The 22,242-nt window shown below is 48.1% G+C and overlaps 1 protein-coding gene and 1 non-coding gene across 4 annotated transcripts in view; one reads left to right on the top strand and one right to left on the bottom strand.

Moving 5' to 3' along the window:
- Positions 1 to 21,524, bottom strand: part of IKBKB (inhibitor of nuclear factor kappa B kinase subunit beta) — a 61,497-nt gene extending 39,973 nt beyond the window's left edge. Inside the window, exons 1-5 of one of the 3 annotated variants that reach the window (XM_059155880.1) lie at positions 21,151 to 21,517; positions 20,374 to 20,496; positions 6,193 to 6,287; positions 5,142 to 5,259; positions 2,269 to 2,338 (exon numbers count right to left, since the gene is read on the bottom strand). In XM_059155880.1, the coding sequence (XP_059011863.1) occupies positions 2,269 to 2,338; positions 5,142 to 5,259; positions 6,193 to 6,287; positions 20,374 to 20,478 (388 nt within the window). In that variant the 5' untranslated portion in view covers positions 20,479 to 20,496; positions 21,151 to 21,517. Of the gene's footprint in view, positions 1 to 2,268; positions 2,339 to 5,141; positions 5,260 to 6,192; positions 6,288 to 19,100; positions 19,120 to 20,373; positions 20,497 to 21,150 lie in introns of those variants that run through there. The other 2 variants (XM_059155881.1, XM_059155882.1) reach the window with 2 other exon arrangements.
- LOC131820709 (U6 spliceosomal RNA) lies at positions 16,972 to 17,078 on the top strand. Its single transcript, XR_009349745.1, has one exon. It is a non-coding gene; the product is annotated as a U6 spliceosomal RNA (small nuclear RNA).
- Positions 21,525 to 22,242: the final 718 nt, after the last annotated feature.

A 22,242-nucleotide genomic window follows, 5' to 3' on the forward strand; every position in this document is an offset into this window, starting at 1 on the left:
TGCCAAGCTCATTCTACAGCTAATATAGAATATTCCAAGATGTTCTTAAAAACTAGGTAATGTGCCTTAAGTCACAATGCCAGTAAGTGGAGGAGTGAGTATTTCACCTGGGACTGTTAATTATACTGTGGCCATTTTAAAAAAAAATAGGTCCCTACTTACTTTAATTTCCTTTGGGATTTGCACCATTCACTTGACAGATATTTACAGAGAATCCGCCACATAAGATGCCACTATTGCAGATGATGGAGATCCAGTAAGGACTCGAGTCTCTGCCTTCAAGAATTTAATTCTAGTGTATCTGTACTTCAGGGCCGCATTGTGTCCAATTCAGAGTCACGAAGAGGAAAGATAGGGACTCAGTGACCTCAAGAATTCGAATGTTTATTTACCTACGGGAAAGCGGAACTACATATGCACTCGGGAGTTTACCAGCATTCATTATTCTGACCTACGTACGACTTAGACACACACCTACAACTTCAGTGCATGATATGAAAGCTGGCACACCAGGCAGTGGTAACTGGATACAAAATGTGCCCAGACCAAAGAAGACGCAACCAGTAGAAGCTCTATTAATATCACTAGAGAATCACTTGAGGAAGTAAAAGTTGTAAGAGGAAGTAGAAAGGTCTGGGTACTCCAGCCAATAAAGTTGAGACGTTCTTAACTATTTGCTGAATGCACAAATAATCTCATCAGTGAAAGAAAAATATTTGGGAGAACATTCTAAAAAATGACTCAAAGCTCTAACCAGAGAGAAATTAAAAAAATAAATAAAGTTTCCCATGAAGAGCAAAAGAATATTCCCCAACCTACTAATCTGCCATTAATGGAACTCAACAGAGAATAAATGAGTAATCCGGCCACTGGGGTAACAAGACGAGTACTGTCTAAGCAAAATGGCTTAGCGAGCTATGTGGCAAAGCTTCAGAAGAACAGGTAGGATTCTTAACCTATGGACTAGACCCACTAGGCAGACAAAGAGGGCCCTTCCATAGACCCACCCAGGCCAACTCATGCAGGAATCAGCCTGGCTAGTGATGGACGCCATTCAAGTCAGATAGAACCAGTGCAATGTCAACTTGTCCGCACAGTGTGCTCCATCCAGAGGACAAAAACATGGGAAACAGAGGGAGATGGAATTTTCTATGTCAAGATTGTTTGGATCCTAATTGATGTCATTGCTCTCTCTACCTTCATTTCCTTCTTGCCCACCCTCTGTGAAAGGTGGCACAGGGTAAGGGGGAGGCGGACCCACACTAACGAGGCAAAGTGTTTGAGAGACTGGAGACCCACCCACCCTTCCAGGACAAGAGTTGGAAAACAGGTTTACAAATGTGGCAAAACAGTAATGACTGGTGAATCCCATTGTGGGTTTCACTGTATTACTCTTTCAACTTTTCTGCACACTTGACATTTTCCAAAAAAAAAAAAAAAAAAAAAAAAAAAGGTTTGAGCCAACGAAAAGAAAAAAAGCATGCAGCTTCAAAGAGACTGCAATGGAGAGGGATGAAAATTGTACCAGTTCCCACGTCTAGGGGCAAACAGTGGTAAGCTCTGGATAACTTTAAACTTTAAATCTTAAACTATCAACTTGTACCAACAACCCTGGAGATTAAAAAAAAAAAAAAAAAGGAGGCTTGGTCAGGCCCTCTCTCATGTCTGATCGTCTGTCTCTCGGCTGGGGCCGGCCATGTGCTGACCAGCGGAGATCGCCCTCCGTGCTCCCTCAGAGCACGCACCAGGGTCCAGAAGACTGCATCTGAGTTCTGTGACCTGAGGTCATTCTTTTCCCCAATGTTCTCAGAGACAGAGGCAGACACCCTTGTCTGAGGACATAACGGCACCAAGGATTAAACGGGAGCAATTTTTCCTATGCCTATAATTGGAAAAAGAACTGCCAATGTGGAAGTGGAAAAATAAGTCGCCAAAGGACGAAATTCATTCAGATGACAACCTATTCCATTGCTGGCCATTCCAGGAAAATAGGGAGTGGAGCTTTTTCATGGGAAGGAAATCTGTTATTCTATATATACCATAATTCACTTCATGACTTAGTCCGGAAGGAAGGGAAATCTATTTGAGTTCAGCACCTGCCTGACTAGTCCCCTGTTGACCTGCCCACTCCGTCTGCGCCCCCTCCACCCCACCCTCTGTAAGGAACAGAGGACCAAAATAGCTCCCCTCTGTGCTCCACCAGGACTCATAGGCGCACCACACACTCTCCCCAGAAGGCACAGCCCGACCTCCAGGGCTGGGATTTACCAATGTCACTCAGCAAGGTGAGGATGGGTCCTTCCCGCAGGCCACAGCAGTTCTCAAACTGGTTCAGGTACTGTCAAGAAGGTGAAAAGAAGCATCAGAGTGAGCGGTCCCTGACCACCAACAAGCCCACAGTGTGTTTTCCCAGCTGAAGTCATCTGGGGGCTCACCCCAGGCCCCGGATCTGGGGACCTGGGTTAACAGGTGGCCTTAACAGCAGGACTGGCAGGAATTGGCCCAAGGTGGAGGAGGAGGAAGCAGAAGTGAGAACTCCCAGAAGTGCTAAGGCACTCACAGGTGAGGTGTCTGAGTCATTCTAAAAGGAGGGCTTTTCAGGCTCACCTGAGCTGCCCGTTCTGAGGGAGGCAGGCCAGAGGAATGCTGCTCCTGAGAGTCCCACAGAGGGCGGGGTGGAAGGCACTCAGTAAACTCCACACTCTGACCACTCCCCCAGCATGGCCAGTGGGACGATGATGGGGGAGTAGTTAATGAGCGCTTACCACGTGCTTGGGACCCAGCAAACCTCTGCACAGTTTAGCTCAGTGAAGCTCTACCTACATAGAGGCTGAGCTCCCACTGCCACCAAGGGAGGTCGGCATCTGCACCTCAAAGGTGAGGAGCCGGAGACCGGAGGGCTTCAGTAAGGCCTGCTCACACAGCCACTCCAGCGCGGCCCTGGGATATGCAGCTGAGGCCTGAGCTCAAACACTCGCCCTCTCTGCCCTCCCAGCCCTGGCTCAGTCCGCGGCTGGCGGCTGGCCTCAAATGAAAACCATGGAGAAGATAACTTCCCAGCTGAGGGTTATAGTCAGTAAGGAACATTTATATTCAAGAACACTGAAGAGCCCGTTTCGTGAGCTGGGCATACAGACTTCACTCTTTTCATCGGTTTTGGCTTCTACCTTTGCTCAAGCGCTGGCCTAGCTGGTCTCTTGGTGCCTAGGGGAGGAGGCTTTGAACTCTTGAGAGGAGGGAAAGACAGGCTCCCTCATTTGGAGAATAGAGGTCCCAGGCACTGTGGGCAGCGGTGCCTTTCCTGCACTACCCACCCTACCCCCCATCATGGGGGGCCCCACAGACAGAGGCCCCTCAGGGCGCAAGGGCTTCCTGCCTCCCCCAGGTCATCCTGTGCCCCGTGGCGGGTCAGTCATGCTACAGCGTGCGTCACCTTCTTCCCTGGCTGACTGGCTCTTTGCTGCCTGCAAGATCAAGTCTCAAGTTCTCTGCTGGGCTTCTGAGCCCTCCGTAATCAGGTCACATCCCACCAACTCCCATGCTGCCCTCCAAGAACCACCGGTTCCACTGCAACAACATGACTCTCTCTCCCATTTTAAAGAACCGCATTCAGGGCGCCTGGGTGGCTCAGTTGATTAAGCAACTGCCTTTGGCTCAGGTCACTGTCCCGGAGTCCAGGGATCGAGTCCCGCATCAGGCTCCCAGCTCCATGGGGAGTCTGCTTCTCCCTCTGACCTTATCACCTCTCATGCTCTCTCTGTCTCTCTCTCAAATAAATAAATAAAATCTTTAAAAAAATAAAGAAAGAACTGCATTCAGTAATCGGATGGTTGTCAAAGGTTAGGAAAATAAAGAGGAAAAGTGAAGCATTATCAACTTCCCCATTTCTCATCCGTTATCAGTCCCCGGCTTGTAGGTCACGCCAATGACTGTTCACATCCTGCTGTGCCACTCCCGCGACCTGCCTAGCTCCCGTGGCAGGAGAAAACCACTCAGGCAGAAGAACCCTTGTGGAAAGTTTCCTCTACAAAAAGAAAGCGGAAGGTGCCAGAATAGTCATGGAAACAGCACACGAAGCTAGGTCCAAGAAACTGCCATGTCAAGACAGAAAAAGTGCCTGGGTATCCTGCCTCCCCCCCCCCCCCCACCAAACCCCCCTTAATACTGTGACCCTTCTTCTAAAGTGAAGAGTTCAGGAGATGTGCACTAAGAGCAACCTCGTTTTCAACACAAAAACAACTTCGCTGTCCAGAGACAACTTTTATTTTGCTTCCTCCTATGTGGCATTCTTCAGCGTCCTGGGTGGAGAGGGGCCTGCAGTTGGCATCCCATGGGCTGTGACCCAAGCTCTTCCACACTGCAGCTGCACCAAGCCTGGTAACTCGCCTCACCAGCCTGGGCCATGGTCTACAGCCTTCCCGTGGTACCAGCATCACAGGGATGTGGAAAATCCAACAAGGCCAAGTACAAAAGCAGGCTGTATAAACGCGTTGGAGACCACGCTGGGGAGGGGGCCGGGCACAACCGTCTCTGAGACAAGGAAGGGCTGCAGGCACCGACCCTGCAGGACGTGCTCTGGTAAGGAGAAGTAAATGCGCTAGAGGGACGAACGCCCAGATGGTGAGTCAGTGGTGGCTCTGGAACAGCAGCCCAGTTCCCTGCTTACTAAGCCAGCTCCCTTCCTGCTCCACTCTGTGACCCTGTCTGTAGTGCGGCCACATCTGGGGGACAGAACCTTCCCCATAAGCACAGCGGTGACACGTACGCTGAAGGACGGCGGTGGCCCTAACATGCTCAGGGAAAGAAAGTTTGTTTTGGAACTGGTCCAGTCTTTCCCCATCCTCCAAACCTGGTGACTTTTTCTTGTCATTTCAGGAATCACCGTGCAGGACTTACATTCAGCGAGCCCCTCCCTGACTTTCCCGTAAGAGCTCCTGATTCAGTCCCTTGATTCACATCACGCACATCGCCCCACCCTGAGCACAGAAGAGGGGCATCTGGGAAGGAAAAGCAAGCCCGCCGGAGGCACCACAGCTGCCTGAGCTTCCTGACAAGGAAGGGGGCAAAAGTCATCCCTGCTGCTCCCTGCCCAGACGGGCTGCACCCAGCCACCCTGCGCCCAGCCACCGCGGAAGCCTCACCTTGCGGAGATCTCCTCCCTGGCAGTACTCCATGGCCAGCAGGGGCAAGTCATTGGGAGCCAAACTCTGCATCCCCTCGGGGACGTCCCGGGCAGCCACCACATTGGGGTGGTTCAGCCTAGGAAGGAGACAGCAGTGAGGGAAAAACCCAGGCTCTGGCTCAAACCCGCTCCCTGCTCCCCGCTCCATCCGTGTCTCAGCAAAGCTTTACAACAAAGGCCCAGACTAGCCGAGGGCCCCCCTGGGGTAAGTGGGAGGATGGAGGTCAGGCACAGACTAGTCACCTCGGCCCTGGGTCCAATAGCATTCACCCAGCTCTACTTTCAGCACCGTGAGCTCAAGGACTGTGAGGGCCTCAGGTGCAACTAAATTTTCTTAAGAGTGTCCCATACCAAGTCCTCACTGAACTTCAAAGCTGCTCTGAAAAGCAGAGAAAGTAGAGGGACTTCCAGCCTCAGGCCACTTAAGCAGGGATGGGGTGTGTGTGTGTGCATGTGCACGTGTATGGAAACAAGGTGATGTCTCCCTTTTAAGAAGTTCACGCAGGGAGCACCTGTTTGAGGCCTTAGAATGACTAGGTTGCTAAATGCTTACCTAAACCCCTCACTACCTGGGAGTACAGCGCCCAGCCAGGGCCTGACAGACCATCCCTGTCCCCCACTGGGGGAGTAAGTATCTGCCACCGGTTCACAGCAGGGAGAGCCATACACAGCCTTGGAACCAGAAATACAGGAGGGAAAAAGAGCATCTCTGCTGTGACAAAGATAAAGTCACGGTGATGGCCATTTTAAATTATTTAATACAAGAAATAAAACTGACCAAAAGCCCTTGGGAAAGCCCAGAGTTGGACACTAAGGGCCATTCCTCTAGAAGTCATCTGTTACCCTGATTGAGCTCAGGACTGAGGTTTATGACTTTTCCAGATACAGCAGGTGGGGCTGTTGCTCCAGATCCCAAAGCTCAGAGGGCTTCCCTCCAACTTCACAGCAGTGTCCCAAGGCCCCTCAGCTCCCCGCAGTCTCCTCGTCCACCTGCAGTGACGGGCCCTCACCTTCTCATGATCTGGATCTCCAGGCACCACCGCTCTCGATTCCGGGGGCTGAGCTCCTGCCGGCACTGCTTGATAGCAATCTGCTCACCTGTTTCCTGCAGAGAGCAAGCACAGGGAGGGGATGAGCAGAACTCACGACCAAGCCCACCAAGAAAGCCAGGGGTCGAATATGAAATTGTCTCCTTAGGGCCTAAAGCATGGATTGTGGGACCTCTGCGATCCCAAGGTCCACATATGTATCCTCTGATAGATGTCCCCAAGTCACTTGCCAGCGAGAGGCTGGCCTCCACACCCCCACCTCTTCCAGGACTTTCTCCCTTCTAGCCAACCAGAGTCTACACCAACGCCTTGTTTGGTTTCCACCTCCTCCGTGAAACCTCTGCTCACCACTCCTGCCGAAGAGATCTCTCACTTCTCTGTGCCCCAGCTGCTAGACAGAACCACAGGACACTGCCGGTATTGACCATTCTGACCCGATGGCACTTGCCATCAATGGCACTTGCCTGTGATTCAACATAACAGTTACTGCCACACTGCCTCCGTAGTTTATGTAAGAGTTTCGTTTCTCCAGAGAGAAGGCAAACCTAGCATGGTAGCTGGAACATGGAGGATGATTCAATTTAGCGTTTACTAGCTCTGTGACCTGGGGCAAAGCATTTGGTCAGACTCAGTTTCTTCATCTGTAAAATAAGAATGCCTACAGCCCCCTTTCGGAGCTATCCTGAAGCTCAGCAGCCAGCAGTGTCCAGCCCTTAGCAGGAGTTCAGTAACACTGCGGAGAGCAGAGCAGACCCAGGTCACGCAAGAACCCCGGCGTTAAGATCCCCTGCAGCTTGGCTCACCCTGGCTTTCCAGCCACTCTCCTGAGAGGCCCCCAGCCATCGGACACTGCAGCTGGATCAGACCGCCTGTCCAGCCCCCTGCTTCTCGGGTCTGCGCTCTTGCTTGCGTGGGAGCGCAGGAGCTGCGGGGCCCACTTCAAGGGGCTGTGGCTCTGCTCTCCAAACAGGCCACTCCTTCACACACACAGCTACCAAAGACTTATGTTCTGTAGAGTCACAGGGTTATTTTCTCTTTTCTTGGTTAAATTACAGGCTTATCTTCATGCACATTAAGCACTTCTCCAGTAACTAGCATGATGCCCTCAGCTGAGATTTTGTGAATGGAAGTGAAGGCAATCCGTAAAACATTTCTGAATAATTCACTGACTGCCTGGGTCCTGAGGATAACTCGTCCCTTTTCTTGGTCCTCTAGGCAGCACCAAGGAGCCCCAGGGGACAGACTGAATGGGGCGAGCCCTATAGCTACAGTGCTAGAGGCAGCAGGGACAGTGGCTCTGGCCTCCGGTGCTCAGCCCACCACAGGGGGCAACCATGCACTGCTGCTACCTCCTCAGGCCCCCAGGGGCCTCCAGGATGGTTGAGGCATACTGGGTGGCCCTAGCCATGCCTCTGGTGGCAGGGGCCTGGAAGCCGGGCCCGCCGTCAGTGAGCAAGCGGACTTTACCAGCATCCTGTATATTCTGGTCCGCACAGCGGCGAATGACCTCCCCAACAGCCCTATGACTAGGTGAGAACCACGCCTGCAGGATATTTCCACAAGAAAAGACGGCAGAACAGTACCAAAATTCTACTACTTGCCCAACTGAAGATGGATATCCTAGAAGCTGTAACAGACCATTTTCTTAGTTTTGTCATTTTAGGAAAATGCATCCCCAAAAGAATCCTCATTCTTCTAACTGGAGCAATTCATACAGTGCTGAATGGGACTTGAACGAGTCACGCCGAGGGGCACCCAGGGGGCTCAGTTGGTTGAGGGTCTGACTTTGGGCTGCCTCTCAAGTTATGATCTCAGGGCTCTGGGCTCAGTGGGTAGTCGGCTCCAGATTCTTTTCTTCCCTCTCCCTCTCTGCCACTCCCCCTGCTTGCATCTGTCTCTCCCTCCCTCTCTCCCTCTCTCTAATGAATAAATACAATCTTGGAAAAGACACACAGAGAACTGTGGCAGCCCTCCCCGCGTGCACACGACAGTCTCGCAGCAGCAGAACTACAACGCGGGCATGCATTTACCAGACTGGTCGTGATCCCTGCAGGAACACACACCCACCCAGTAAGAAAAAGGAAAATGAAGTCTCCAACCATGAGCACAAGTTGTCGAATAAAACCACTAACTCTCTTCTTGACAGACCAATCCCTAATCCGATATGCGCGAAAGAGAAGCTTCGGAAATACGGTGGAACCACCTTTTGCCTCTCCCAACTCGGATGCCAGAGAACAGGTTCAACACCTCTACGATCCTCGCAGAAGGAGCTTCTACCAAAGCCCAACGCTGCTGCTGCATGTCACGCAATTACCTCATGTGCCTACTTTTTCTTTTTTTTTAACAGGGCTACTGAAATACAATTCACGCACCGCACGACTGATCCATTCATGGTGCGCAGCGCACGGGTACGGGGGTATGGTTGGCATAGCGCGACCAAAGCCACACATCAATTTTAGAACATGTTCATCAACCACCACCATCCCCCGGGAAACCCCACATCCGCGAGCAGTCACTCTTCCCCCATCCCCTTGAGCAAAGGCAACCCCTACCTTTATGGATTCGCCTGTTCTAAACGTTTCACAGATGGAATCCCACGATATGGGGACTTTGGGGATGGCTTCTTTCAAGGCCTACCCATGCGGCAGCCACATGCCTGCTTTTGTAACGACACTCTCCCTGGTGCAGCCCGTGGCAACAGGCATTGATAACCGGGTCCTGACAGACGGTTCACACACTGCTATCAGAACCCCGATATTTGGCCCAGATCTGAGGCACTCCCTGAAGAGCTGACCTCTTCAAAACTCATAAATCCTGTTGCTAGTGAACCAACCAGTATAGTTGTAACAAGTGAACTCAGTAGAAATCCATCTAGTACTTTTCACAAGTTAGGGAACATGTGAAAATTCTGTTTCTTCACTGATGTACAGACTGGTGTTTAATCTCACAAAATGTTATACCCCCTACATCATGAATTTCCCAATTCCTGTCGGTTCTCAAACAGATTTAAATTTGCTTTCAAGTTTCACTTCCCCTGAGTGTTCAGACTCAAACATTTTTGCCCAATTCTAGGGTAACTTCATCAGTAGCGGTACTGACATGCCACTGGACATGCTGGTCTCCAGTCAGGTGGGATCACATGGAAACTGAGACTCGACTGCACAGTTCTAAACTGAAGGGCCAAGTGTCAAACAAGGTCACAGGGCTGAGGGAGTCCCTTCAGCAGGTAAGGTTTTGATGGACAGTCTGGTAAATAACAGTTTAGAACAAGATAATGCAACTCTTGGTCTGTTATCTCAGAAGGACTCAGAGCTTAAATCAAGATATTTAAGATCTGTACCTATTTTAACTTCAGTATACAGAACAGTGTGTTAGTTTTTTGCTTTGTTTTACTCCTGATATTAACAAATTGCCACAAATTGGGGCGCCTGGGTGGCTCAGTGGGTTAAGCCGCTGCCTTCAGCTCAGGTCATGATCTCAGGGTCTTGGGATCGAGTCCTGCATCGGGCTCTCTGCTCAGCATGGAGCCTGCTTCCCTCTCTCTCTCTGCCTGCCTCTCCATCTACTTGTGATTTCTCTCTGTCAAATAAATACATAAAATCTTAAAAAAACAAAACAAAACAAAACAAAACAAACTGCCACAAACTTAGTGGCTTAAGACCCAAATTTATGTCCTTACAGTTCTGGAGGTCAGAAGTCTGGTACAGATCTCACTGGGCTAAAATCAAGACGTCACCAGGGCCATGGTCTTTTCTGGAAACTTTAGGGAAGAATACATTTCCTTGACCTTTCCAGCTTATAGAAGCTGCCTGCATTCTTTGGCTCAGGGTCCCTCCCTCCATGCCCAAAGTCAGCAACGACCAGCTAACTCCTGTCACATTGCATTACTTTGGCACTGACTCTCCTGCCTCCCTCTTCCACTTTTTTTAAAGGATACATTTCATTTTACTTTATTTTATCTTATTTTATTTATTTGATAGAGACAGAGAGAGAGGGAACACAAGTAGGGGGAGTGGGAGAGGGAGAAGCAGGCTCCCTGCTGAGTAGGGAGCCCGATGCAGGGCTCTATCCTAGGACCTTCAGTTCATGATCTGAGCCAAAGGCAGACACTTAATGACTGAGCCACCCAGACACCCCTTCCACTTTATTTTAAAGACTTTATTTAAGGGGCGCCTGGGTTGGTTGGTTAAGCAACTGCCCTCGGCTCAGGTCATGATTCTGGAGTCCCAGGATTGAGTTCCAAATGAGGCTCCCATCTCCACAAGGAGTCTGCTTCTCCCTCTAACCTTCTCATATCTCATGCTCTCTTTCACTGTCTCTCTCTCTCAAATAAATTTTAAAAATCTTAAAAAAAAAATAAAGACTTTATTTAAGAGAGACAGAGATAGGGACAGAGATAGCAAGAGAGAACACCAGCGGGGAGGAGTGGGAGAAGGAGGGTCACTGCTGAGCAGGGAGCCCAGTGCAAGGCTAGCACCTTGGGATCACGTCCTGAGCCAAAGGCAGACACCCAACCCAGTGAGCCACCCAGGCGCCCTTCCCTCTTCCACTTTTAAGCCCCTCATGACCACACGTGGCTGACCCAGACAGTATGGGATAATCTTCCCACCTAATGTCAGCCAATAAGCAACCTTCATTCCCCTTTGCCATGGTGCCCTAACATACTGACAGGTTCAGGGGTTAGGATGCAGCCATCTTTGGGAGGGGCCATTATTCTGCCTACCACAGACAGTATGCTTCCTTCATAAAAAATGACAAATAGACCCCAGAGGTAGATTTATTAAGGGATTTAGAACATATTTTAGGTAATCTATCTACACATTGGATAATTGTAGACAATTGTGATCTGTTCAACACAAACACTGGATCTAACTCATAGCTGTTACCCGGCCCAACCCAGAGTCCAGGAATAGATGTCGATATCGAAGACTGATATTAACGACTGAAGATTTGATATCAGCCTCAGTATCCTCATGCAAACTAAGAAGTGAACTTCCCAATATGAATACTAAACATATTGTGGACTAAATGCACAGATACCAAAAGTCACTTTCTATTTGTGGACAGATCAGCTTAGTCCTACCGTTGCAGGGGAAATCCTAACAATTTCCGGGGCTTGGGAATGTCTCACACAGATATAGACACACTTAAACTTTTCTTATACAGCGGGCCTTGAGGCAGTATTCTAAAACATTCCAGTTTTCCATGAGTAATATTTCATTTGAAACAGAAACCCAAACACAATGACTTTCTGTTGCTAAAAACATTCTGGCTCTAGAAAGCAAAATTCAATTAAACAGTTCAAAATCAGACTAAAAATACCGGTTTTGAAAGCCTGGGGAGTTTGATCTTCACTAGCAATGAAACTCCAAGAGCAGCGGATGACTTTCTTTATTTGGGTTGGAACCTCCTTGAGTCTTAGCTCAGTTCTGTAGAAACCTAGACTTGGCCCAAACTGTATCAGCCTCCTACTTCTGGTAAGTGGACTCCTGGTGTGGAACAAAATTTAAAATCGGTCTGTATTTTGAGAAAATGCTGACAGGGGGCAACAGTGTTAGCCACAGTGAATACAATTTATCATGAAGGTCCCTCAAGTCTGTGATTCTTTTGTACATGAAAACATAAAACTTGTGTATAAAATGGCGGGGGGGGGGAGGTACCTCCTCAGATGGCTGAGAGCTACCAGAAGGCATGACAGTACAAGTGAGCTGGAGGCCAGTCCACTCAGGAGCTGGCCCAGCTTCCCAAAGCTAGCCTTCTTCACACGAGGAGGGGAAACCGGCTGAAAGCCAAGAGGTCCATTCAAACTCTTGGCTGGGAAACCTGTCTCCTGTTACCGTGGCAACCACCCAACAGGCCACTGTGGTAAAAGGGGCTAATTATTATTAACCAGCTCGTTCCTTCTCAGGCCTGCCCTCCAAGATGAACTTCAGAGAGGAAGTACAGAGCTAGGCCTAGAGAGATCCTCGGGACAGAACTCAGGCCTAAGAGTCAAAAGGTACAGGGTCTCTGACTACAGCTTCACCCCTGACTCAACCACATTGACCAGTCTACGCTGAGAAATCTCTGAGTTCAACCCACTCCCTTTGGTGTAAACAGCCAACACGCACAGTGGCCTCCAAACTCACCAAGACAGAGGCTTGTGGGGTGAGGTCAGGGTGTAACTCCTTCATCCTTCACCTGCTGTATGTGGGACACTGAGCCTGCTAGTTTAGCTTCTGGGCCTTTATCCAGAAGAGGGAGAGGGGACGCTACCCCTCCGTCAAAATGGGATGGAGTGCTCGATACAGAGTGAGCCTTGAGCAAACTACAGCAGCAGCATTTCCCTTCTCTGGCCTTGTGTCGATGTTACTCTATCCATTCGATTTGTCTTCTCTTCAGACTCTACAGTCCGTCTCCTTCCAAGATTCTGCTCAAGTTCCATTTCCTCAAGAAGCCTTCCCTCTCCCCTGAACACTCAAGAGAGAATATGGATAAAGCAGCGAGCACAGCTGGCAAAGGACACTCTCAATAAACAGCAGTCATTCATATCTCTACACAATTTGGTGCCCATATTTAGACCTATTTCATAGACAGCGGAGCATTCATTTTACCTCCTCAGAGCATAAACACACTGAAGACAAAGTGGTTTCTTTTTTCCCCCAATGGACCCTAGGTCTGTGCACAATAAATTCTTAGTGAACTGACTGAGGTCTTTACCACTTCCAAAATACACACATAAGCTGAAGTGAGCTTAATCTTGTCCAGTAAGGAAACAAGTCAAAGTCGGTACCACTTCATAGAAGAGTCGGTAACACCGTGCCTCTTAGAGCTTTACACGAGCCACTCCGTACATTACCTCATGTCATCCTCACAGGCGTCCTTTGGGAAACCAGGCAGCAATTCCCAGCCTCTTTCACAGCAAAGTGCACAGAGAATAGTGCAAGGCATCCTGGGACATGTCCAGATCCTTTCAGAAAGCCGCGGCCCTATTTCATGCTTAGACATGCTGAGAGCCAAGGAGATCAATATCTTAGCATCCTCAAAAATCCAAGGGGGGCGTTGGGCTCAAAGCCATGAAGCTGGCAAGAAACAGAGCCAGGACTGGAACCCAGGTATGGGTGACTGGGAGTCATGTGGTTTTCCCCCATATTCCCAAAAGGGGCTGTAGGCTGAGGTCACCCGGGTCATCTTTTTCTTCTTCTTCTGTATAGGTCTTCTTCTTCTGTAAAGGTCTTGTTGAAAACATCAGCCTATCTAGACCATACTGATAAATGGTTTGTGCTGACCCCTGGGCTGAGGATTTAAGGTAGTTCAGACACAGCAAGGACTGCCAAGGCCCATGCTTGGTAACAGATCCCAAAAACTCAGGGAAACAGGGATAAGGACATTTGGTACACTGCCCTTCCTCACTAAGAAATATTGGTTTTAGAAAGATTTACGCATGTTGTCTTCCAAATCAGAGTTTTCCCCTTAGCGTTTCAAAATGGTTTAAAAGCAACTTTTTTTTTTCTTTATTTGACAGAGAGAGAGATCACCAGTAGGCAGAGAGGCAGGCAGAGAGAGAGAGGGAAGCAGGCTCCCCACTGAGCAGAGAGCTCGATGCAGGGCTCGATCCCAGGACCCTGAGCTCATGACCTGAGCCAAAGGCAGAGGCTTTAACTCACTGAGCCACCCAGGTGCCTCTTCAAAATGGTTTAGACTGATTGAAGAAAACTGAAAATGTTCTAGGGGTGTCCATAAGCTTTGATCGCCTGCCATGGAAAAGCCACAAGCCATAGTGGAGAAAGCAGGAAGTTGGGATTTTCAGATTCCAGCTCTTTGTTTCCTAGCTTAGCCTCTTCAGGTAAATGACCTAACCTCTCTGTGCTTCAATTTCCTCAGGGGTAAACAGAAACAAAGACAACAGGCAGGCTCAGTTGGAGGAACATGGGACTCTTGATCTTGGATCATGAGTTCAAGCCCCGCTTTGAGTGTAGAGATTACTTAAATAAATAAACTTAAAAACCATAAAAGGTAACAGTTCTTCCTTTTAGGGTTATGCAGACTGAAGATAAAACATGTAAAATACCTAGCCCATTGATGGCACATGCTAGGTTCTCAATAAATGATAGGTCTGATTACTAGGCATCATTTATGTAACTGAGGATACCAATGCCTAGACTCTTTTATACAATTGTTCTTGTGATAAACTAAAAAGTCTCTCTTGTAGACAATATAAAGTATATGGACTATTAGAAATGTACACTGTTGCGAAGTATAATTATTATATACTGAGTGGAGTTAAGCTGTCAAAACCACTTATCCCACTATCTTTCTTCAAGACTCTGAACACTGGGACATCCACCAAAGAAGACACTACTCCTGTTCTGATCTTGGACATCAGCTAAAGAACTGCACCCACAGGAGACCTAAGAGTTTCCCCCACCCCCACCCCAGGAACAACCAGAAGGGTGATGGAGAGCTTCCCCGACTGAGCCAGGCTCATCAGCAAGGTTTCACTAGGTACTTGTGAAACTTGACTCCTCCTGCTCCCTCAGCCCTCACCTTCCACTCCCCCACTAAATCCTAAAATAGCTCTTAGATCTGCCCACTTCTCTCCATCGCCAACCACCATCAGCCCCATCCAATCCCTCACCTGTCCCAATCTCCAAAACCCACGTGATAGGGGGTGCCAGTGGTGTCCTGGTACCAGCTCTTCTGAGAGCGGATTGTTAAATATTCGGGAATTCGATTTCCCAGCACATCACTGCCTGGGCCCCTTCCAAACTCTTCCCACAGTCTGAGTAGACCCCCTTCCAACAGCTTCCTGTTGCTCTTCAGATGAAAACCAAAAGCTCTTGGCAGGGTCCCACTGTCACATTCTATGTAGCAGCCTCCCCTGCACCTAGCTCCCTTTGTCCTCCCTTCTGGTCCTGCTGACCTTTCTGTTCTACCTGCTTGCCAAGACCTGCCCCAGCACAGGGGTTTTGAATAGGCTGCTCGCTCTTCCTGGAACCCTCCTCCCACATTCTTAGACCGGCAAAGCCTGGCTACCTTCTACCAATAACTCAGGTCTGCACTTAAGAGCCACTTCCTTGAAGAAGCCTCCCCCTGCCCCCGCCCCAACCTCCAGACTGATCACACCTTCTGGTATAAGGTATCACTGCCATGAGCCCCTCTCCTGTGTCAGACTTATGATAGTTAGGAGCTTACATTTGTAATGACTGATTAATAGCTCTTTCCCTTTTCCAAAAAAGGAAAGTGACTGACTTTATGCACCTAACACACATATAACATAAAGAAAATTGCTATGGGAGAACTGAAAGAAAGCCAAAGCCAGACAGGGCCCTGGCTGACCAGGAACTTAGAGCCATGGCAAGATACATTCTTATACACAGACAAAAGGGCAGGATATGAAGCATGACAAATGATTGGAGCTGGGGAATTCAACAGAAGAACTAATTTTTATAGAATGAAGGAGTCCATGGGAGGTTTATTGAGGAGGTGGTCTGGAGCTGATCCTGGAGGAATGGGCAGAAGCACATAAAGCTGTCCAGGAAGCAGAGGCTTGTCCCAGAGAAGGCTCAGCCAACCAACTTGTTGGGAGCCAACAAGAGGAGGTAATGCTAGAAAGACGGGGTGAGGCCAGACTGTGAAGAGGCCTCAAACAGCAGAATGATGTGAGTTTGGCTTTTAAAAAATACAGATTAAAGAAAAGAAAAAAGAAAGAAAAATGATCAACAAAATGAAAAGGCAAACTAGGGAGAAGATATTTACAAATGATACAGCCAATAAGTAATTAGTATGCAAAATATAAAAAGAACTTACACAACTCAACACACAAAAAAACTAATAATCCAGTTAAAAAATGGGCAGAAGTGGGGCGCCTGGGTGGCTCAGTGAGTTGGGCCTCTGCCTTCTGCTCAGGTCATGGTCTCAGGGTCCTGGGATCCAGCCTCGCATTGGGCTCTCTGCTCGGCGGGGAGCCTGCTTCCCCCTCTCTCTCTGCCTACTTATGACCTCTCTCTCTTTCTGTCAAATAAATAAATAAAATCTTAAAAAAAAAAAATGGGCAGAAGACCTAAATATGTCTTTCTCCAAAGACATACAAATGGAAAACGGATACATGAAAAGATGCTCAACATCACTCATCATCAGGGAGATGCAAATCAAAACCACAATGAGATATCACCTCACACCTGTCAGAATGGCTAGAATGAAAAAGAGAAAAAATAACAGGTGTTGGCGAGGATGTGAAGAAGGGTGAAACCTCGTACACTGTTAGTAGAAATGTAAACTCAATGCAGCCACTGTGGAAAACAGAGTGAAAGTTCCTCAAAAACTTAAAAACAGAACTATCACATGATCCAGTAATTCCACTGCTGTTTATTCAATCACAGAAAACAAAACCACCAATTTGAAAACACTAATACATGCACCCCTATATTCACTGCAGCACTATTTATAACAACCAAGACAGGGAAGCAACCCAAGGGTCCATCAACAGATGAATGGATGAAGAAGATAAAGAAGATGTGGCATATGTGTAGAGGGATATATAGATAGATAGATAGGTATAGATATATATACACATACACAATAGAATATTACTCAGCCATAAAAAAGAATGAAGTCATGCAATTTGAGACAACATGGATGGACATAAAGAGTATCATGCTAAGTGATATAAGTTAGAGAAAAAAACATCACATGATTTCACTTCATGGGAAGTCTAAACAAAACAAATGAAGGAACAAACAAAAAAAAAAAGTAGAAACAGTGCTCGCTTCGGCAGCACATATACTAAAATTGGAACGATACAGAGAAGATTAGCATGGCCCCTGCGCAAGGATGACACGCAAATTCGTGAAGCGTTCCATATTTTTCAGATAATACTGGGTAGAAGTGAAGATCTGATTGTTTACTTTGTTTATTGTCTATATGCCTTTTAAAAAAATAAACTTGTTATGCAAAATAGAAAAAAAAAAAAGTAGAAACAGACTCATAAATACAGAGAACTGGTGGTTTCCAGAAGGGAAAGAGTTGGGGGACAGGTGAAGCAGGTGATGAAATTAAGAGATACAAACTTTTGGTACCATAGTAAGTCATGGGGGGATGAAAAGTACAGCATTATAAATATAGTCACTAGGGACGCCTGGGTGGCTCAGTTGGTTAAGCAGCTGCCTTCGGCTCAGGTCATAATCCCAGCGTCCTGGGATCGAGTCCCACATCGGGCTCCTTGCTCGGCAGGGAGCCTGCTTCTCCCTCTGCCTCTGCCTGCCATTCTGCCTGCCTGTGCTCGCTCTCTCCCCCACTCTCTCTGATAAATAAAATCTTTAAAAAAAAAAAAGAAAGAAATATAGTCACTAATACTGTAACAACACTTGGGGACAGATGGTGTTGATATCATCTATGGGTATGGGGACAGATGGTGAGAATATCACAGTGAGCACTGTATAATGTACAGAATTACCAAATCATGACACTGTACACCTAAAACTAATATAAAAGTGAATGCCACTACTGGGTATTTACCCTAAAGATAAAAATGTAGTGATCCGAAGACGCACGTGCACCCGAATGTTTATAGCAGCAATGTCCACAATAGCCAAACTATGGAAAGAACCTAGATGTCCATCAACAGATGAATGGATAAAGAAGATGTGGTATATATACAATGGAATACTATGCAGCCATCAAAAGAAATGAAATCTTGCCATTTGCGAAGACATGGATGGAACTAAGGGTATTATGTTGAGCAAAAATAAGTCAATTGGAGAAAGACAACTATCATATGATCTCCCTGATGTGAGGAAGTAGAGATGCAACATGGGAGGTTTGGGGGATATGAAAAGAATAAATGAAACAAGATGGGATCGGGAGGGAGACAAACCATAAGAGACTCTTAATCTCACAAAACAAACTGAGGATTGCCAGGGGGAGGGGTGTAGGGAGAGAGTAGTGGGGTTATGGACATTGGGGAGGTTATGTGCTATGGTGAGTGCTGTGAAGTGTGTAAACCTGGGGATTCACAGACCTGTACCCCTAGGGCTAATAATACATTATATGTTTATAAAAAAAATTTAAAACTATTAAAAAGAAAAAGAGGAAAAAAGTGAACTCCAACTATACTTCAATTAAAAAATAAAATAAAAATGAAAAACAAGGTTTTTGAACAAGGGAAGGAACTTGAAAGTAGTAATTTTAGAAGACCAATCTACATACACACACACACACATTTTTTCAGGCCCGTATCTATAAAGCCTGGAACAAATTCCATCTGACAATAGCTCTCCAAACTCACAGAGCAGACAGAGGCCATTTTAGTTGGAAATGACAGACATATGGCACAGCTGGACAGAATTCCTTTTGAGGGAAACCAAACATTTCTAGTTCAGCTGCTGCAAGACAGTTGCTGTGGTCAAGAATCTAAAAGCTGTGGCCTCTCTAGAAGCAGCCCAGCCCAGGTATGTATGTATGGCCATAGAATGATCTGACTCTTATGTTGTAATGCTAGGCCCGTGGTTATACTCAGACCAGAACACGTTTGAGCCAATTGTGTTTCTGTGGCCCACTCGGCCATAGGGTTTGCTGGAATACTGGTTTCCCAGCTGAATGTGGGAATGACCACCTCCAGAATTGTACTCTGCCCTCCAACTCTGGCTCCCACATTCCTCCAGGGGTCATTCCATCTGCTTAGAGCTAACAAGACTCAGGATAAGGTCTAGAATGTCTTCCAACTAACTGATAAAGATTGCTATCTGAAACGACGTTCTCCTGTGGCTGACCAGTAGCCTTGATGACTCTCCCAAGGGCTATTGCAGCTGGCTCCTGGGAAGCGGTGCACAATTTGCCATCCCTTCAGTCCAACAAGGGGCTCACCAGTCTCCAATCAAAAAAGCAGGTACCTTCCATCAAGGACTTCACAGGTCTTATTTTGGAGTCAGGAAGCTAACTTTAGTTATTTGGTGACTGAGGGTTCCCTAGAGCAGTGGTCTCCAAATTGGGTATATGTGCATCACAGTGACCCAAGACTGGAATCCAAACAAATTAAAAAGAAATTACACTTTTCTGATATTAGCTTTAGGACAGCCTCCTGAGTTTACTTCTCAGAAGGTAACACTTCACTTGTGGCCTCGAGGTACACAGAGGAAAATGAGCATTCCATAGGCACTGGTGGATAAGGGCTCCAGCTGAGGTAGATCATGGACTTTATTACCCAGTTTCAATAAAATGACTCTCATAAAATGGACAAGTACCTAAAGAGATTCCTGCGGAGAACTTCGGTACAAGCAAACAGCAATATGCAAGAACTAACTTCTATATTGTACGCAACTCATTTCAGACACAGGAGTAAAACAATGAGGATCTAATCAAATCTAAAAAGAAATCAGCCCAAATAACTCCAAATTATAAAAATTCTTTGAAACATGGGTTTTCATCCACTATTCTTAACGATAAAATTCTCACTTTCTCTTTTTTTTTTTAAGATTTTATTTATTTGACAGAGAGAGATCACAAGTAGGCAGAGAGTAGCAGGCAGAGAGAGAGAGAGAGGGAAGGAGGCTCCCTGCTGAGCAGAGAGCTAGATTTGGGGCTCAATCCCAGGACCCTGAGATCATGACCCAAGCGGAAGGCAGAGGCTTAACCCACTGAGCCACCCAGGCACCCAATTCTCACTTTCATATAGATCTGTATATTCCGTGCTGTGCAGTACTGCAAACAACTGGGAAGGCATCATAATGAGTACATATTTGAAATATTTTTTAAACCGATTTTTTAAACACTTAAATATATTTTACTACGACCATCCTTTAAATTGTTCTATTTTTGTATGTTTTGTAACATGCAATGTATTAGTACAGATAGCATGATGGTAGCACAGATATAATTTAAGATACATAAAACTGAGTCTGAAAACTTAAAATATTTTTACTATTTACTTGGGGAGCATAGTCAGTAAAGTCTGGAGATCACTAACTTAGAGTCAGTTCAGAAGCTCTAAGGTCCCTTTCCAGTTCCCGGTTCTCACGCTCTCGCAACAAGCCCATGGCCAAAGGTGAGGCCCATCCCCCCACCCAGCAGCGTGGGGCAGAGGCGATTGGAGGGAAACCTATCTTCTCCGCCTCCCCTCCCACCCCTGCTCGCCCTTCGCTCTTCCCAGCCCCACGGAGGCTCTACCTGATTGTGCCATCGGATGACATTTCCAAATCCCCCCGTCCCGAGTCGTTCTTTCATCTCCCAGGCCCCACACGTCTGGGTTGGCAGAGAAGGTGACCAGCTCATACTGATGCCGTGCTAACTCTGTAAGCAATTTGGTGTGGGGGACAAAGATTAATTAACATTAATTAAGAAAAAAGTGAAACTCAAGGCGATGGAGAAGGTAAGAGAGAACATGCGAGAGACGAAAAAACTCGGCTCGTTTTCTTTTTATAAATAAACCAGGGTGTCTGGTGTGCGGGTTTTGGCAGCGAACTTTTGTTTTTCTCGCTTTCCCGCACCCCCACCTCAGCTGTGGTGGAAGGAGGCGGGGAGGAAGGTCACTCGAAGGAGACGTTCTGCACACCCCCTGAACTCCGAGGGGGCCTCCCAGCCTGGACTCCAGCAAGGGCGCCCTGCCCCCGCCCATTCCGCTCAAGGCGGCAGGGACAGAGGCCAACACTGGGTCTCCCTACGGTCACGTGTGTCTTCACACAGTCCAAACGCATCGTGACTCTCTCCCAAAGCCACCACCTCCAGGAGGCCACCTGGAACCACCGGGCAGGGGCTGTCCCGGGCCGCCCCACTCCGACCTGCGCGAGAGAAAGGCTCGTATGCCCGGAAAGCCCGACTTTTAAACTCCACAGAAGTTTCTTCGGGAGCCACAAGGGAGGAGGGAGGCGCGAGCTCGCCGGTGCAGAGCAGACGGGGGTCTGCAGGTGTCACCACCCCCACCCCGCGGCCGCCCGGGGGACTCACCTGTTGGCAGGGGTGCGGGGCAGGGGAGCCGCTCCCCCGGGAGGGGGAGGCGGGGGCTGGGGCGGCGAAACCGGGGGCTCTGGCACCTCCCCGCAGACATTAAAATGCGGGAATCTTAAACCTGCCGGCCCAGCGCGACTTCCTCAAACACTTCCTGCTCTGACGTCACGGAGCACGTGGGCCGGGCCCGCCCTTAAAGGAGCCGCGGGGGGCGCTCGCCCAGACCACGCCCCGCACCCGCTGCCCGGGGGGCCGCCCCGGGGCACCTCTTCGTCCTCGCCCAGGTGACCCTGGGAGGGCTGCGTGCTTCTAGACGGCCCCCGTGACCTGGGCCCCGCGGCGCTCCTTGAGATCAGAGAGTGCCTCTGAAACGACCCGGAGCGCGCCCAACTCTCTCTGTACGCAGCGACTGGAACCTGCTGCGGCTTCTGGGACGGGGGAGATGGGGATTTCCTCCCCGGAGCCCTCCCGGGGTGAACGCCACACCGCTTCCTAGACTTCTAACGGGGTGGAATTTCCCGAGCCCTCGCCAGGATTTATTTAGGGACTGTTTACAAGAATTGCCGCGCCTCCTCTCCTCGGGCTGCGTCCCCTTTATCTGGAGGATTTGGGGCCCCGTGTCAAGAAGGATAAATCACAGCCGCACTCCCTGGAAGTGTCAGCCCCCACCCCCATCCCCTTAAAAAATGATATCAAGCGGGCAGGGGGCGGGGGGAATCTCGTAGTGCTAACGCGAAACTGCAGTTTCAGCCGCAGTGATGTAGGGAAATTGTGAGAGAAGCTCACAGCCCTGGGGGGTCACCGTTCAACTCCTACCTACTTGACATTATAATAAGGTCTTTTGCTATAAAATTTCTCAGTTCCGTGGCATTATGCTATCACACAAAGGTGGTGTGTGTTGGTAGATTTACTCAACCAGGAAAAAAAAAAAAGCATTAAAGGAAACCTGAAGATAATACACTACATTTATAAAATGTTCTCTGTACTTAGAATTCCTCATTCAAATACTCAGGACAACCCCTACACATGGGATAATAACTGCATTTTTTTTAAAAAAATATTTATTTATTTATTTGACACAGAGAGAGAGCA

The sequence above is a fragment of the Mustela lutreola genome, chromosome 18 (genome assembly GCF_030435805.1).
Source record: "Mustela lutreola isolate mMusLut2 chromosome 18, mMusLut2.pri, whole genome shotgun sequence".
Classification (NCBI taxonomy): domain Eukaryota; kingdom Metazoa; phylum Chordata; class Mammalia; order Carnivora; family Mustelidae; genus Mustela; species Mustela lutreola.